Source organism: Nelusetta ayraudi, unplaced genomic scaffold (genome assembly GCF_046127955.1).
Source record: "Nelusetta ayraudi isolate G7.1 ecotype Tasmania unplaced genomic scaffold, CSIRO-AGI_Nayr_v1 ptg000074l, whole genome shotgun sequence".
NCBI lineage: Eukaryota > Metazoa > Chordata > Actinopteri > Tetraodontiformes > Monacanthidae > Nelusetta > Nelusetta ayraudi.
This window is the reverse complement of record NW_027466124.1, coordinates 959,620-976,617: the sequence shown is the minus strand read 5'-3', so window position 1 is coordinate 976,617 and position 16,998 is coordinate 959,620. Positions and strand designations below refer to the sequence as shown.

At 47.1% G+C, this 16,998-nt stretch overlaps 1 protein-coding gene across 4 annotated transcripts in view; it reads left to right on the top strand.

Moving 5' to 3' along the window:
- Window positions 1-16,998, top strand: part of mtmr11 (myotubularin related protein 11) — a 28,784-nt gene that overhangs the window by 2,046 nt on the left and 9,740 nt on the right. For 3 of the 4 annotated variants that reach the window (XR_012928792.1, XR_012928793.1, XM_076043337.1), the window contains exons 2-8: window positions 6,344-6,413; window positions 13,298-13,434; window positions 13,514-13,583; window positions 14,324-14,463; window positions 14,561-14,645; window positions 16,256-16,403; window positions 16,506-16,593. Coding sequence is in view for 2 of the 4 variants with exons in the window: in XM_076043337.1 (XP_075899452.1) it covers window positions 6,344-6,413; window positions 13,298-13,434; window positions 13,514-13,583; window positions 14,324-14,463; window positions 14,561-14,645; window positions 16,256-16,403; window positions 16,506-16,593 (738 nt within the window). In the remaining 2 variants the exon portion in view is untranslated. The remainder of the gene's footprint in view (window positions 1-6,343; window positions 6,414-13,297; window positions 13,435-13,513; window positions 13,584-14,323; window positions 14,464-14,560; window positions 14,646-16,255; window positions 16,404-16,505; window positions 16,594-16,998) is intronic. The other variant, XM_076043338.1, reaches the window with a different exon arrangement.

The window sequence follows — 16,998 nt, the reverse complement described above, 5'->3', positions numbered from 1 at the left end:
TGTGCCTGGAGGCAGCTCGCGAACGTGTGCAGAGCTGCTCGGTGCTTTAGGAACAGCCTCCCGGTGCCGTCTGGTTGGTTATTTTCAGCGGCCGCAGGGGGGAAACGTTAACAGATGCCGCCGCACCGCCCCAGGGGGGCCGTGCGTCTTGAGCAAAGGTGGGAGGATTGATGTGGCGCTGCACAACATCTGGCTGTCACCATGGAGACAGCAGCTGGGAGACGGGAGTGACTTGAATTCCAATAGGGCCAGAAATCATCGTAGCACCCCCTGCTGATGGAATCTCACGTGTGCACCGTGGTTGTGTGTAAGATATGGTAATGCCATGTAGTAGGCTGTGTATATATTATGCACATAGGCCACCCACCCACACACCCACCCACACACACACACACACACATACACACACTCATGCACACATAACGAGAACGTGTTGAGACCGGTTTGGAAGCTGACTCCAGTCCTGGTCTGAATGTGGACCAGATGGCTGAACGTTTTGATCATTATATTGTAAACAAGATTTAACTCAAACCTTTTTTTTTTCATCACGTCGAGCTCGTTTGATATAATGTGGGACGCGAGACTGAACATTTTCCAAACCCCTTGGATTTCATCTCTCATGTCCATCTGGTGAAGAGCTCGCAGGAATTGTTTGGAAAGTTGTGGCACAGTTTCCAAGGTGGGAGCTCGTCACCATCAGATGGATCGTTTTGATTAGCCCTGATTGGCCATGACATCACCGCCCTGTTGCTACCAGGATTCCTGCCAAAACCTCTCCAGACTAAATCCAAACAGTGTCGTCTGCTGAGAAAAGCCCTCAGTGCCGCTCTTTGTTCTCCCTTTGATGTGTTTTGTAGAGATTTTTGCATCTTTCGCCTGGATTTTTACATTTTCGCTCGACAGTGAAAACACCTGGGGCAGATTATGAAAAAAAAAAAAAAAACCCCGCTGCACCCAGCCTCACATGCTTCTGTCCATGAGTATTTCTATGCCCGGTTTGCTGGATTATTTAGGCTTGTTTTGGCTGTGCCCCCTCGCTGCAGTTGACTCTATCTGCATCTGCCAGCCAGCTTTGAAGCTCTGGCCGTGAAAGGAGCACAGAGCTCCACGGATGCAACACAGAAATGCCAAAGGAGGGACCGTTTTAGCTTTATTTATAGAGGCTGAAGATCCAAACGTGATAGCGTGTGGATCAAAGCGCCCACACCCACTCCCACAGGAGCTGGACCTGACATTTAACCGCCTGCCTCCGAGCTGCTGCAGCTTCACCGCGCAAACGCAGCAAAACAATGGAGTCTTCTCGACTCCGCCGGAGATTTATAGGCCTGTTAGGGGGCCACATCGATCTGCCGTCGGATGATAATTAACCAGCGGCTCTATTCACTTGAAAAGTACTGGATTGTGGTGCGCTGTGCTGTGATAATCTCACTCACGGGGGTTCCAGCCATCGGGAGAAGAGACATAAAATTGTCTGTCAGTGAGCTGCCGGAGCGACGCAGCCTGTCGCTGCTCAGCAGAGCGTGGCGGCCGCAGAGGTGCAGGTGTGCCGGAGGAAATCCTGCCTTTTGGCGGCCACACGCCGCCTCCTGTGGGCGTCAGACACGTGGTACTATATTGACAGAACGATGTGGCTGACAAACAACCGGGGCCTCCGTCGCTTATTTTAAAAACGTGGTTTGATATGATCGGCCGTCTGGCACGCCGTCGACAGGAGCACGCAGCAGAAGACGAGCTGATAGCTCAGTGGTTTGTTTTGCTGCTGTTTGGCAGGAAAGAGGAAGGAGGTGCAAGATGATGTTGGGGTTGGTCGTCGCAGGAGCTCCGTGGCCTTTGTTGTCTGCTTCATGTGTTGCTGCCACGCTCCATGAGCTCGCCACAGTCCACAGACTTTTTACTGTTTTCACCCGCGCAGCAGCGCAAACGTGAAGTCAGTCAGTGTGTTTCTTGTGACGTCACACAGACTCACTTTGAATCTTTGAATCTCTACATAACAGTGTACAGCGTACGCCCAGTCATTACATGATTACCCAGTCAACATGACTACACACTAGTGTGACTACACAGTCAACAAAGGTTTTCTTTGGCTGCACTTGACCTTTGAGCCTTTCTTTCCTCCCTGCAAATCCAGCATTGCATAAACATATTGAACCACGTGTCATCCGTGAACAAGTTAGCTTTTAAAGGTTATTATTATGATGATGAATTACGATAGAAAAGGGATGTGACTAATCATTTCAGAATGTCAAAAGTCAAATGCATCAGCAACTGGCCGCAGCTGTTCGTGCAATTGGATTGTATCACAATGGAGAGGAGATATGACTGTGGCAAGAGATGTTTCACCACTCAGCTGAATATTTTTTACTTCTCCATTCTGATAACGAGGATATTAATGAAAAAAAAAAAAAAATGTTGCTGCTGTTGCGCCCATCGCCAGTAATGGACTTCCTGGTGGATCACGGGGTATTGTGGGCCGCTGACTTGACACAGCGCCTTGGATTTGGCAAGATTCCTCTCAGAATCGAGCGTTGTGACACGAGAGCTGCACTCGTGTCTCCAGGCATTTTACAGGAAGTGGGTTAAAAGCTGGATGCTCAGTGTGTCGCAGAAATCCATGAATATTTACAGCTGGTGAATTCCTGGTTTATGAAAGATTAACTTATTCTTTTTACCCTCCTTGTCAGTAAGTATTTTTTATCTTCTCTCGCTGATCAAGGCAAAGAAAAGGCAGCATTAGATGAAAGTCAGTTGTTTTTCCATTGATTCCACTGTAAACTGCTAATATCCAAGCAGTTATTCCAAATATTCAAGAACATTTGTTTTTCTCAGCACAAGAATAGATGTAAAATTTTTTTTTTTTTTTTAAATCTTCTTTTAAAAGAGTCTGAGTGATCCGAGTCGTCAAGTAAGGATGTGATGTGACTCGATTCAGAGTCCCCTGACAGGAAACGCTTCAAAGTGAGCCTGATTTAGCTCGACGGCCTCCCCTCCTTGTTTTTCCAGCGAAGCTGCTCGACAATGCTTTATGGCTGTGGCTCTGCAGGGGAGGAAATGACAGACGCAGTGTGAAGCGAAGGGACCCTGCGGTCAGCCGCTGCGAGTGTCGAGCTGCCGCTCTAAAGCTAATGTGTGTTTTACAGGCGTCACGCAAAGCAGACCTCTGCGCACGCACACACACACACACACACACACACACACTGTTCTCAGATTATGCTCATAAGACAACGTTTTATCTTTTTTCACCCTTCACTGCAGTGGAGCGGCCTCACAAGATAAATGATCTCAGAAGTTCAGCAGATCTCCAGAAAACGGCACCCTTAGCCCTCTTTTTACAGCGTCCTAGTAAAGCGCTGGGTGTTTAACTCTTCAACTATGTAAAACGGATGCTTCGATGGATCTTCCACATGTTTGAATGGAGAGCAAAACAAGCTAGCAAGGGAGTTGTTGTCACTGACCTTGAAGATGTTTGATCCCCCTCAGTGATGCCACAGAGGGATAGACTTTATTCTCCACTCCAGTGCTCACTGACAGGGTGGAGACACAGATTATTGCTTTGGTAACTTGGTTGGTAAAGTGAACTTGCACGAAATGGGACCTTTAAGGGCTGTACAGCGCAACAGTTTTCGTCGCATTTGCGAATAAAACTCATCCTGTGCAAAGAGAAATTTGCATCCACTCGCACATTAGCGATTGAGTGATTGATTGAGCGATTGAGGCAGGCATCATAAACATATTACTTGTATTATTTTGACTTATACAAGTAACCGTCCATTGTTGGTAAAACTGCTCCATGGGAGTTGTAGTTCTACGTGTATACTATACATCTCAATTCAACACTTTCATTCATTCATTTTCCATACCCGCTTCGTCCTGAGCTCAGGGTCACGGGGGTCTGCTGGAGCCTATCCCAGCTGTCTTAGGGCGAAGGCAGGGTGACACCCTGGACAAGTCGCCAGTTCATCGCAGTGCCACATAGACACAGACTCAATTCAACACTTACTATTCAAATTAATATCACAATAAACATGTTAACTAACTGTCCACCCGGGTGTGCTACAACATTTTTATTTGTACTACTAAAATGTTTTAACTTGCTAGCATGAGTGATACCACTTAAAAAAAAAAAAAATGAGCGTACAGCCCTGCCTTTAAATTTCACCGGCTAACCCCACCGGTGTGTCCCCCTCTGACGTGTTTACAGCGGCTGTGTGTTCCGTCATTCTAGAGAGGGACTGAGAAATGTGTTCAGAGACGCTGCAACAAGCACGTTTACTGCACAAGTCGGGTTGCAGTGGCACAAGGAAGCCATGAGCAATGGAAAATGCAATAAGCCTTGGCTTCTGTCCCCCAGGATGGAGGGAGGGAGGGAGGGAGGGGGAGAAGGAGCAGGAGCAGAGGAGGCAAAAAATGGGGCAAACAGAGAGAGAGAGAGAGAGAGAGAGAGAAAGAGAAAGAGACAGTGGGAGCGACCCTGCTGCAGCTACAGGAAGAAAATGCAAAATGCCAGCGAATCTAAAAGAAACACATGGTCCTGAAATGTGATATTTGTTGACGAGTGAGTCTGATACCATGGCAAAGGTCTTAGTCAGGTTTACACCCAAACATTTTCCTTTTCTGTCATCAGCGAGTGACGGACGTCTGCACACCAACTCAGACTCCACCTCCTCAGCGCCGCCTCTCATCCAAAGAAATGCACGCCAGCCCGGCCTGAGCTGGAACGCCGGTCAAACTTCACCTTGTGTCCGTCAGCCACACCAGACGCTCACTCTACAATCAACCCCCCCACTCCCCCCAAAAAAAGAAAAAAAAGATCAATATCTGAAAACTTGCCTTTGATGTTAAAGGGGGAGTGACGGATCAGAATATGGCTGTGTGTTTTTCCTGTGGGTTTCTATGAAGCGACTCATGGAACGTATAAAACTTTTTAAAGCCAGATGGTTGAAAAAAAAAACCCAACAGTGCCTTTGGCAGGCAGAAGCCCAGTCTCCTGAAATCATTTTGTGTCGTGCCGCGTTGTTTTCTCCGGTCTTTTTTTTTGTAATATTGCTTAAACTTGAACCGCCTCATAGAAAATGATCTCATAGATAAGTGGGTCAGAGCCGACTCGGCGCTACTGGCGGCTCCACCAGCTCCAAATGCAGATGTTTGAGTTGGCCGACGGTAAATGTGTGTTACATATGCTTCCTTTTCATCACGGGTCTCCATCCAGCACACCCTGCAAATAATATATCCAGTATTGCCAAATAGCCAGATTTAGAAACTGAGAGAAAACGTTGCACGGATTTCTGTTCCTGTCATCCACACAAAGGACACAGGCGGCTGTGAATAGGTGCGATTTTTACTGCCTTTTCAGGGGGCCAAAGGTCCTCTTTGTTAAACACTCCCTCTTTTTCCAGCAGGGGGCACAGAGTTTGTTTTTTTTTTTTTCTTTTTCTCAGTCAATGCAAATTTCCCAACGCTGCAGAATTGTCAGCGCCACGCCGGGGCTGCTACTGACTAGAGTCATTGTTTGGCGCTCACACTTCCTTGCTGACTCTGAGAGAAGTGGCTGGTGCTTTAAACAAAGCAGCTGTTTTTTTCTTTTCATGGTTTTTTTCCTCTGAGCCCACAACCGCTGGCAAAAAGAGAGCCCGGAGGTTGGACAATGTATAGTTTTCTCAAAATGTGGCGCCATAACTTTGTTTCCCTGCACAGCTTTCTTTGCCACCTGTGTAATCAAATCGACCTCTCAAATTTCAGGCCGATAAATGTAAACGGTCTTCGCGGAGGGGAGAGGGGAGGCGTTTGGTAGCAGGGCTTAAGTGGAAGCACATGCGCCAGTGAGCCCGCAGCCCCAATTATAGTAACGTCTGTGGCCTCGGCTTCTCCCTGCAGAAGGAGCTCCGGTCCGGAGAACTTTGCTTACCGCTGCGCGGGAAGAGGGGGACCAAGCGGCGGCGTGCAAAATAAGAATCACGGCGGCCGTTGTGCGGTTAAATAAAGTCTGCTGTGACAAATCCGAAAGGAGAAGGAGCAGGCGGGGGCACGTTGAGATGAAAACAAAGCGATAGGGAGCTCCGGCTGTTTGGTCTGGTGTGAGAGAGAATTTCAGACTAAACCTCAGAGAGTTGGTCAGGAGTGGATCGTGATCCTTTGAAACAAACATCTGTGGAGTGCAGGGACCAAACAAACTCCAGCATCTTATCTGTCCTTTGTTTTCTTCTTTGTCTCGTTAGAAAAAAACAAATAGGTGGAAAACAGTTTTCAAGACTGCCCAGACTCCAGAGATCAATTTGTCAAGTTGCTAAAAGCACAAAGCATTAAAAGGCGGCAATAAAAGTTGTCTGTGGATTCTCTTCTCTTGCAGGAGAGGATGCTGAGTCAGAGCGGCATGAACGCACGGAGTCGAGACGTGTTTGGGCTCCGCTGCCTTCCAGGTAAGACCGTGACCGTGTTATGTAAAATGGTGTGTATATATATATGTTTTAGACTTTTGACTTGCTTGGATGCATCACTTCTAAATAGCAGTAGATGCAAATCAAGTGGCAGCTAATGACATTGAAATCCAATTGTGTGGTGCAACCTGCGTTGCCGAGTCAGGGGTCAAAAAATGCTTCACACTTCTTAAAAAAAAAAAAAATTGCATTGCACAGTGCAAGTTCCACAAAGGTTTAGACCAGGCATGGGCAAACTAAGGTCCCGGGGGCCATACGCGGCCCATTAAACTTTTTGATCCAGCTTGCAGAAATTGAAGAAATTATATTAATAGTGATGGTAATAGTAGTAATAAATTGCTGTATTTCATCCATTTTTTTCAAAGAGTCATTTCAATAAAGGGCAAAATAACCTGGGGTTTCAAAGACACATACTGTATGTTGTTGTAATGCTTTGTTCATTTTAAATTGACATCAAAGCACATGTTTTCTACATATCCCATGATATATATTATTTTTCCTCCTATGAGGTGGGTCACCAAAACACTCCGTCCATCTGCTCCTGCTCTGGCCCCTTGGTCCGATTTTAGAAGCCATTGTCCATGTGCATTTCCATGCACGTGGGAGAAAAATCCTGTGAAATACATAAAGCAGGTTATGAACCTGTTTATCTTATCTGTATCGGCAGCGTGTGAGGGTTTTTTTTCTTTAAAAAAAAAAAAAAAAAAATCATATTTTGCATTCCTTTTCTTTGTACTACCTAATCCTTCGCTATTGACGATTCCAAGAATCTCACATGTTTGAAAAATTCCTTTGACAAGGTTATAAATAAAAGCTGCAGAGATTCAAGCCGCTGCAGTCCAAAAAACGAGCTCAGTGCTCGGCCGCACGAAACCTTCAAAGGCTCTAAATAATAAAACAACAGCACAGCATGACCTTCACTTTACTGCTGCTGTTTGGCTCCGGCACGAGGCCAAACGCTGACGGTCGGCACAAGCTAGGCAGAAAACTCCTGCTGCTGCTGCTGCTGCTGCTGCTGCTGCTTGGTCTTGGAATTTCCACATTGCGTCCGTGGCAGCAGCTGGACCCGGAATGTTGCAGCAGGTGTTTGGCCTTGAGGATGGGCAAACATCTGCTGTCGGGAGATATGATGAGAGGTTTCTGTGGACAGTTGTGATGGATTCAGTGTTTTTTTTTTGTTGTTTTTGTTTTCTTTTAAATCAGTGAAAACTAATGTGAGGTGATGGATCGAATAATCCCCAATTCCACTGAGGAGATCTTTGAAGCGGTTGGTAATGGCTCCAGGATTGTGACTTGTGCAGGCTGCAGCACTCTGTGCTCGTCGCTGCCCCCTGCTGAGCTGCGACGCACCGCAGGGTTTATAACTGAACTCTTGCCAAACTCAATCAGCGGCAGAGCAGAGATGAGCCGCCAGCGCTGCTCTTCATCCTTCTTACAATGTGAAAGATTGCCCCTCGACTTCAGCTACCGCAGCATCCACACTGGTCTCCCAACTATTTACTCAACTTTATGTTCTTCATCTTCCTTTGAAGCCCCTTCATGGCGCTTGCAGTCGAACCTTCATGCCTTTTGTCACGACTAAAAGTATGCAGAGTTCTTCCACAATGCTAAAGTGTCTGAAAAGAAATGACGGAATAAAGCTTTTAAGGATGAGCAATATGCAAGATTTCCGACTTATTATTTATTGTTGAAACGAGTGTTCAAAAAGAGTTTTCTCTAACTTTTTTTGAACAAGCTACAGCAGTTTGTGCAACTTGGTTTACCAGAGTCAGTCCTTGCGGGTGATTTGTTGACTGATGGGGCAAGTTTGAAGAAATGTTTGGTGCACAGCAATTCCTCTGGTCTTTTCATAATCCCATAGACTCAACATCCTGCGGGAGATTTGCATTAGCGTGACAGCTGAGCAGACAATCTTCACCGGAGACGGGAAAATCTTTGGTGAATGTTTTTGCAATTTTATGTGAATTTGATGGAGAGATGCTTCTTTTCCAAATTAGTTGGGTTTTTGTCTATCTGCAACATGGAAGATCTCCTGAAGAAGCATACTGCACACACATGCACACGCATCCATGATGAGCTGCCTCTGAGGTTGTTTTTTTTTTATCCACTGTGCTATAAATCACTTCAGCTTCAGCCAGACCCTGACAACACGCTCTGAGATGCTATTCTTAGCTCTTAACGTTTTACTGTGAAACGTAGCGGTCCGGCCTTACTCTTCGTATTTTCTACACCCCGCCGGTGTCGTCTCCCGTCTCCACAATCCATCTTCCTCTTCACTCCTGCTCCGCTGGGCAGAGTAGACGTGCAGCAGCTTTCCTGTCTCATATTTAAACGGGGATTCAGAAGAAAGATGTGCTTTTGGCAGCGCTCCTACGCGGATCCGCTGGAATCACCGTCTCTTCTTCCGAACTGGGCCTCTGCGGTCGCCTCTGTAAACTGGAAATTAGTTCCTCTTAGTGAACCGTTAAGGCTGCTATGCAAAAGGCTGCATTTATTTACAGCAACAGAGGAGGATTTTTTGTTCGGATTATAGGAACTGAAATCCTTTGGCTGTGTGATCACCCGTCTAGATTATTTCTAATCCCCATGCGTATAACACAATTTCCTTTTGACCTCATAACTCGATAGAATGTTTCCTAAATCAGCAGGCTTTATTTCACATGTCTATTTGGAAGTTGGTTCATATTTGGGTGGGTTATATTTGTTGAGTTGCCTGTATTGCTGTTTGTTGTACTTTGTATTACTCTTTTGACTGGTACATGTAGCATATATTTTTTCATTCATGCAAAGCTCCATTTCGTTGCAAGAGGCAGCACTTCCTGCATGGAAAACCAATTTGTGACCTCTGCCGCAATTCATTGTGGGTGAGGACGCCATTGTCTCCAAAGCTTGTCGAGAGCAGAGAAAAATCCTTTACTGTCGTTCTGATCAAACTGACCTCGTGGCAGCATCCGCGCTGCACAGCCACAGTTGTCTACAAGCTAGCAGCAGCAGCAGCAGTAGCAGCAGTAGTAGCAGCGGCAGCACCAGTAGCAGCAGCACCAGCAGCAGTAGCAGCAGTAGTAGCAGCACCAGCTGCAGCAGAAGTAGCAGTGCAGTAGCAGCAGCAGCAGCAGTAGCAGCAGTAGTAGCAGCGGCAGCACCAGTACCAGCAGCACCAGCAGCAGTAGCAGCAGCAGTAGCAGCACCAGCTGCAGCAGAAGTAGCAGTGCAGTAGCAGCAGCAGCAGCAGTAGCAGCAGTAGTAGCAGCGGCAGCACCAGTAGCAGCAGCACCAGCAGCAGTAGCAGCACCAGCCGCAGCAGAAGTAGCAGTGCAGTAGCAGCAGTAGCAGTAGCAGCAACAGCAGCAGCAGCAGCAGCAGCAGCCGCAGCAGAAGTAGCAGTGCAGTAGTAGCAGCAGCACCAGCAGCAGTAGCAGCACCAGCTGCAGCAGAAGTAGCAGTGCAGTAGCAGTAGCAGTAGCAGCAGCAGCAACAGCAGCAGCACCAGCCGCAGCAGAAGTAGCAGTGCAGTAGCAGCAGCAGCAGCAGCAACAGCAGCAGCAGCAGCACCAGCTGCAGCAGAAGTAGCAGTGCAGTAGCAGCAACAGCAGCAGCAGCAACAGCAGCAGCAGCAACAACAGCAGCAGCAGCAGCAACAGCAGCAGCAGCGTCTTCCTGTCTTTGTCTCAGCTGAATCCTGTCCACCTCTTCAGCATCTCAAAGGATGCTGATTGGACAAGCCAGGCCGTTTAAATCCCAGACGTCCGGCCGCCTGCCAAGGCTTTTGTTTCGGCCCTGCTCGCAGCTGAAGACTCTCCCCTTCATCTGTCCCATCAGCATAAGAAATTCAGACTGCTGCTCGCAGACGTGTCTCGTTGCGGCAGTAGTTAACGGTCAAGAGCCCGGAGTCCGCAGCCGTCTCGTGTGACACGGGGGCGACGCGCCGCCGCCGTAACCGAGCTGGCCTGCGGGAGGGCAGAAGGATCGGGATTAGAGCCGCAGCGGTCCATAGGTAGATCATGTACCTTCCTCTGTGCTGCCTTCAGAGGAGGGGCCCTACTGTCCATTCACACGAGCGTGCCCAGAGGTCACGACCCCCCCGCGGAGCAACACAGCGATTCTTTCTCTCGTACGCTCTCGTGTTACTGCGGGATCAAAAGGCTGAGTGGCAGGACACTGGAGATATTGTCCGTATTGGAAAATACCCCCCACCCCCTCCCCATCACTTTTGCACCAACCTGAACACATTCACAGACCTGAAGACACAGTTTAATCTGCAGAGGAAAATACTCCCTGTATGACTTGCTTTGTATCTGCTGCATCGCGTCAGTCCCTGCTCTCTGAGCTCAGTACGCATCTCGCTTTGTTTTCCCCCTGATGAAACCAACATGTGGTGAAAACGCAGATGAAGTTTCTCCAAATGTCACTGGTTCCAGTTCGTGGTGCGGAAGCCAGAGAGATCTTTTGTCTTTGCACGAGTTTCGGAATGGATGGAAACGAGGAGCAAATGTTGAGGAAAAGGAGCGGAGGTGGATGAGACCCTGCCAGCCTGCAGGCTGCATTTTCCCAGGCGGCTCCCAGGCGCTCGTCCTCAGCTCACGTCCGTCTCGGCGACCGCATCAACAGCTGGCAGTCGGAGACGAGTGAGAAGGAAAAAGAAAATTCAAACATCAACATCCTGAGAAGAATCCTGTGCTTTTGAATACAGCCTGATGCAAGTGAAACCCTGATTACGTCTCTCTATGTTGGTGCTACCTCTCCCACATTTCTAAAGTGGTTGCATGTGAGGACCTGCTCATAAAATCATTGCTCACTTTCAGTGTTCCAAAAAACATGCAGCCTTTTCTCATGCAGTAAATCTAAAAGGCAAAAAAAAAAGGTTTCAATAAAACCTTAAAATGCTTTGTTTTTATCGTCCTCACAGCTGCGACTGTGTTTTGCTTTCTAAGCCACGCCCACGGTGGAAGGCAAGAAGGAAAACAAATATTGTGCGCTGTTGCTTCCAAATTTTGTGGTTGCAAAATATTGTCTGCGGTTCTCCGTTAAAATCCTGTTTGCATTTGCAAAACAGGTCAATTATGGCACTTGTTATGATTTTTAGGATTTAAAGGGAAAATAAGTAACAACTGAAGATAAAAAAAAAAAATAGATTTGATGATGAGGATTTTATTTGTTTGTTTGAGATGAACTTTTTGCTTGCAGAACAAGCACGACATGAACTCTTCCTCTCGTCCCACTGCTCACCTCCAGTTGAAGCACCTGCCAGGACAAAGCATCACTGCATAAAGTGAAACGACCCCGACATGCTGTCGGTTCTGTGTCTTCCTCTGCTTTTTTTCCCCTCTATGCTCTCAAATCTCCAGGCTTGCAGGAATGTTTCTGGTCGGTGGTACACCCTGGGGAGGGGTGTTCTTAGAGGCAGGCATGCAAAGCCACAAATTGTCCCTGTAAAATACGAGCTCTCAACACGTGTTTATTTGTGTTTCTCTCGAAGCGCAGCGAGCCTCCGCGACTGGATCCGGCTCAGTCGAGTTTAATTGAGAAGACTTTAGTTTTACTGTGTGGGTTTTTTTTAGTGGCTCGAGCACGAGCGTCATCACAGAGCAACACCCAACCACTGGAGCTCGTCTCAGGCAGAGAAACCATGCCGTTGTCAGGCTAGGACACTGCGTTCTTCCTCCCGCAGCGTAAACAAAGTCTTTCATCTGCTTTGTTTTCCTTTTTTCTTTGGTTTTTCTGTGCTTTGGAAAACATTCCTCAAGCAACAGAGGAGCTGTTTTCTGCGGCGGCTGGGCTCTGGTGCAGCAGCAGCAGCAGCAGTGAAGGAATTTGGTGCTTCCACTTTTCCGCTAAAAGTTACCGGGTCCTTCCTTGTAATTTCACGAAAAGCTCTGAGCGAAAATGAAAACACTGGCCCTGCCATGTGCCAAAATACTCCCATCACTATGGACAAAAAAAAGGCCCTTTTTTTCTTCCGCATTTACCCAATCCTGCACTCTGTTTCCATAGAAACCCACAGTCTCACTGACCCAGGTTTTGTTCCCCTGAAGGAGGCTGCAATAAAAGTCCCGTCTCACCTCTGTGCATGTGCAAGCGTGTGTGTGAGTTCTGGTGTAAATGTTGAGAGTGCTGTTTTTCCCATGAAAATATTCATACTTGAAAGAGTCGCTAACATTCAGGATTAGGGATAACAGGACAGCAAGTGGAGAGTTGGGTCACATGACTTAAGAAGATTTGAAAAATATGTATAAAATAGAATGGGTATCATTTTTTAAAATAGTGATTTAAAAGAAGTGTATTTTACGTAGGGTTCTGTGTGACCCAGGAATTACATCAGTGTTAGTTAATAGCGAAAACATCAGAATCTGTTTTAAACCGCCTACAGTGCTTTTATACAGTCATACATACACACTCCAATTTTAGAAGAATAAATCATTTTGTTTCAGGAGGTTTATTTTATTCCTTTGTGTTTGAGATCTTGTTTCTGTCTTTGTTGCAGACATGAAGCTATAAACAAGCCGTTATTTATAACTTATTTGTACGATGGCAGGCTTTCCCCCCCCCCCCCCCCCCTTTCCTTCTTCTTCCTTCCTGACCTGAGAAATCACCACTGTAGGCAACAACTGGAGGATGTGTGTTGTTGTTGTTGTTTCAAGGTGTTTGTTGCACCCACTGCCAGCCACCCCGGTGAACTTCCTCACTGTCAGTATTCTTCCTGTTATGCATCCGAGCCTCTGAATGCTCGGCCAAGTTGAACTCCATGAAGCACTTAACCCCCCCCCGACCCCTCACACAACCCCGAAGTGACCCATAATGAGTGTGATCCCCGACTTGTGTCGCATTAAAAATCCTGCCGCCTGCCTACGTCTTCTTCCCTCCGCCAGGCGAGTGCGTGCTGCAGAGGGCCGTCATGGTGAGGAAGAAGCTGAGTGCACGGGAAGGAAGAGGCTGGCTGTCCGGGACCCTCTTCTGCACCCACTTCAGAGTGGCCTTCGTGCCTCAGGACAGCCCCAAGCCGGATGTGAGTCCCTCTGCACAGCTGTTGGACGGTTCAAAACTAAATCCGCCCTCTCACATGTTGTTTTCTCCTCGTCACGCAGGACAATGCAGACCCGGTGCTCCTGGGGGATCACGATGTGGCTTTGGCCTCCATCGAGAAGGTGGTGGTGGGTGAGTAAAGCTTTGCATTCTTTGAGGTATTATTATATTTTTTTAAGAGCTGTGCCGAACCCTCGAGGACTTGCTTTTTGTTGCATCACAACAAGATCACGAAGCTGATCATGTGACACCAATCACAAAGGTCTTTTGCTACAAGGTGGACTGTTTGCAACGTGTTTCTGTTTCAAGCGCCGACTCCAGCTTTTATTGGTTAATCTTTTCAATTTTATTTTATTTTTTTGATATCTGTCATGTGTTGGTGAGTTGTAAGGAGAAAGATATGCTTTGGAAAACACTGACATGAGACAGTGCAGAGAATATGTTGTTCCTGCTAAACCGTTTTAAATTCCATCTGTCTAACCTCATTTATTTAAAGCCAACAGTTGGATTGAATATTAGCTAACAGTGATCGGCGGGCAGTCAGTCAGAGCATCTCTGCTTTCAGTGCCTCCACAGAGAATGAAGGAGCAACTTTCTCATTTGTGTTGCACTAATAAAGTCCTTCCACATGCACTCAGGTGGTTTTAATAAAGAACTGAGTCACTGTGCTGCATGCAGACGAGTCACACTCCAAATGGCAGCAGAGGTCGGAAAATCTGTCACCTCACGGAGAAGCTGGAGGCTCGTGCTCTTGGTTTGTCACTCATGTGTGACAATCAGAGAGTGCACACTCATTAGTGCAACAGCAACCACCTGAGCTTGTTGTTTTGGGCTGATGATGTCCTCGTCCTCGTCCTCGTCTCTTTCTGCAGTGGGCCCAAACAGAACCAAGCTGGTGACTCCAAACTCCTCTCTGAAGTTCACCCCGGAGGAGCTGGTGCTGTACTGCAGAGACATGCGTGTGATCTGCTTCCTGTTTGATCGCCTCACTCCGGACACACAAGTCCTGGAGGTGCGTGTCCACGTCGTGATGTCCTCTGTCGTCGTAGTGATTCCCATCTGTGCAGATGATCCCACTCGGCGTGCTGATGCTAAAAGTCTCTCCTCAGATGACGTACACCATCGCCAAGACCTACCAGCCGCCCAAACCAGGGTCCGTGCTGTCATTCCAGAACGCCGCCCTGGGGAGTGTAGGTGAGCAACACTCTCCCAATTCCTGGAAGATGACAAAGCTTGTCTGAGGCCGTGAAAGTTGTCCAACAGGGAGGAGTTTGGTCCCTTTTGGAAGACGAATGGAACCCATGGGAAGTACTCAAGTTAAAGCTCAGTGACTACAAAGAAGTTGGTGTATGGTAGCAGTGTAGGATTTGAATTATTGCATATTTTCAAGCTAACTTTATTTTGCGCAAAATGCTGCGTTTCCTGTGGTGCTGTTTAGCTCCATCAAACCTCCTTAAAATGCTGAAAAATCCTGATTTGTCCCTGAGATATAAAAAAAGAAAGATATATTTTTAACATATTTTTAGACTCATTACATCATTAAGTTACATGTTGTAGTTTATCAGTAACTCTGGCCATCATTCAGTTTAGTTTCTGGTGTTTTTTTTTGCCTTGCGGCGATGAATATGCATCTAAAAAAAACAGCTCAGTGGAAGTGTGATGGAAAAGCCCACGCAGATCAGGAGAGCAGCGTGAATATCTTAGTCATGTGGTGTGTGTGTGTGTGTGTGTGTGTGTGTGTGTGTGTGTGTGTGTGTGTGTGTGTGTGTGTGTGTGTGTGTGTGTGTGTGTGTGTGTGTGTGTGTGTGTGTGTGTGTGTGTGTGGCCTGAATCTTCTCTGTCTTCCTGTTCACCCGGCACCTCCAGTAAGAGACCACAGTTCCACAGCATGCTCAGCACCAGCCTGTGGTTGAATTTAAAGGTCCCCATTAAACCTGTGAAACCTGGGACATCACCATGGGCTGATATCCACAGCTGTGCATTTTTGCACACACTCTCTAAGAAGTAGAGCGAGCAAGACGAAGTAAAGAAAAGACTTTTCACACATGATGAAAACATTCCAGTCACAATGACTCAGCGGGCCTCAGCTAAATTATACCAGCTGCAGCCAGGCCTCGCCGCAGCCTTCAGCACAGCAACGTGACCCCGTCTATTCAATACATTATGCTATGTCAGGGCTATACGGGGCTAATCAGGCCGTGAGTGACACTTGTCAGCTGATAAATGAATAATTCAGGTTGAATGACCCTCAGTTCACCTCTCCCTGAGAGGTCAAGTGTGTGCGGCTGTGGGGTGGCCTAGCTGGGACGTTAACCTCCATCTTCGCCAGGCAGCACTGTACTTTTTAAGTTTTGTTGGCACCTGAACAGGATGGTTGTGAGCCAAGCTAATGCGAAAGCGGTTAGCATGCTGCCACCGTTTGAACAGGACACAACGTGCAACAAGCTGCCACTGAAGGCTATTCAATGCAATAGGCAGAAGGTTTGTCCGGTCTCTTCATGTGTGGTTCCCTTTTCCAAATGTTGTCGATTGGCCCTTTGTGAAATAAAGCCAAGGGATTTTATAGACATTCCATGTGGTTAGCCCTGTTTTCTCTTGTTTTAGTAATGAAATTCTTCCAATATGTGTATAGAGTTTGAAAAAAACCAAAAAAAAACACAGAATCTTCCCATTAGCTGCTGAACTGGTACAGCAGTAGTGTACTTGTTCCTGTGTTTTCACACCAAAAAGCATCAGAGCTGCTCTGGCACCCCCTGACACCCAGATATGTAACACGTGACGCCTTTGAATCACTCTGCCTCCAGAGATGAAGCAGTTCCTTAGCAACCGTCGGCGGGACTCCCACATGAACTGGTGCGAGTCGGTTTCGGACTGGGAGCAGGAACTGGAGAGGTGCGGGGCTTCGGGGTGGAGAGTCAGCTCGGTCAACGACCGCTTTGAGATGTCCACCAGGTAAAATTCACATCCGTCCAAGCGGGAGGAAAGTTTTAAAGCACCGTTTGATAAAATAAGAATAATCCTCACGTTTCGCTTCTTCTGTCTGTTTCCTGTCAGCCTGCCGAGGTTCATCGTGGTTCCACAGAAGGTTCTGGACACAGAGCTGAAGAAAAGTTTTGCGCACTTCAATGAAGGACGCATCCCTGTGAGTATTAGCAGTACCGAGACGCATTCTGAGTTTGATCTTCTACACAGAAACGTTTTCTGTTTTATTTTTTCATCTATATATAACAGAGGGCACAGACATTTTAGGTTCAGAAGCTGCCATGGAATACATATTTTCCTTTATCCCTGTAGGTTTTCTTCAGAAAGAGTTTCAGTATTTTCAGGTCTTTTACAGGAAACCTGTGGGGGTAAAAAAAAAAAATCATTCACTCGTCCTTCCCAGGTGTAAATGTAAATGTTATTTACCTCAAAACCTTCGACTCCAGTCATCCATCTTCCAGTCGTATTCTCCTGCTTATTATCATGCCTGTGATATGGATCACAGAGACGAGTGGCGGTGCCTTCAGGGCCTTCAGGGGACTTTTGGTTGTCTGCGACGTGTCAT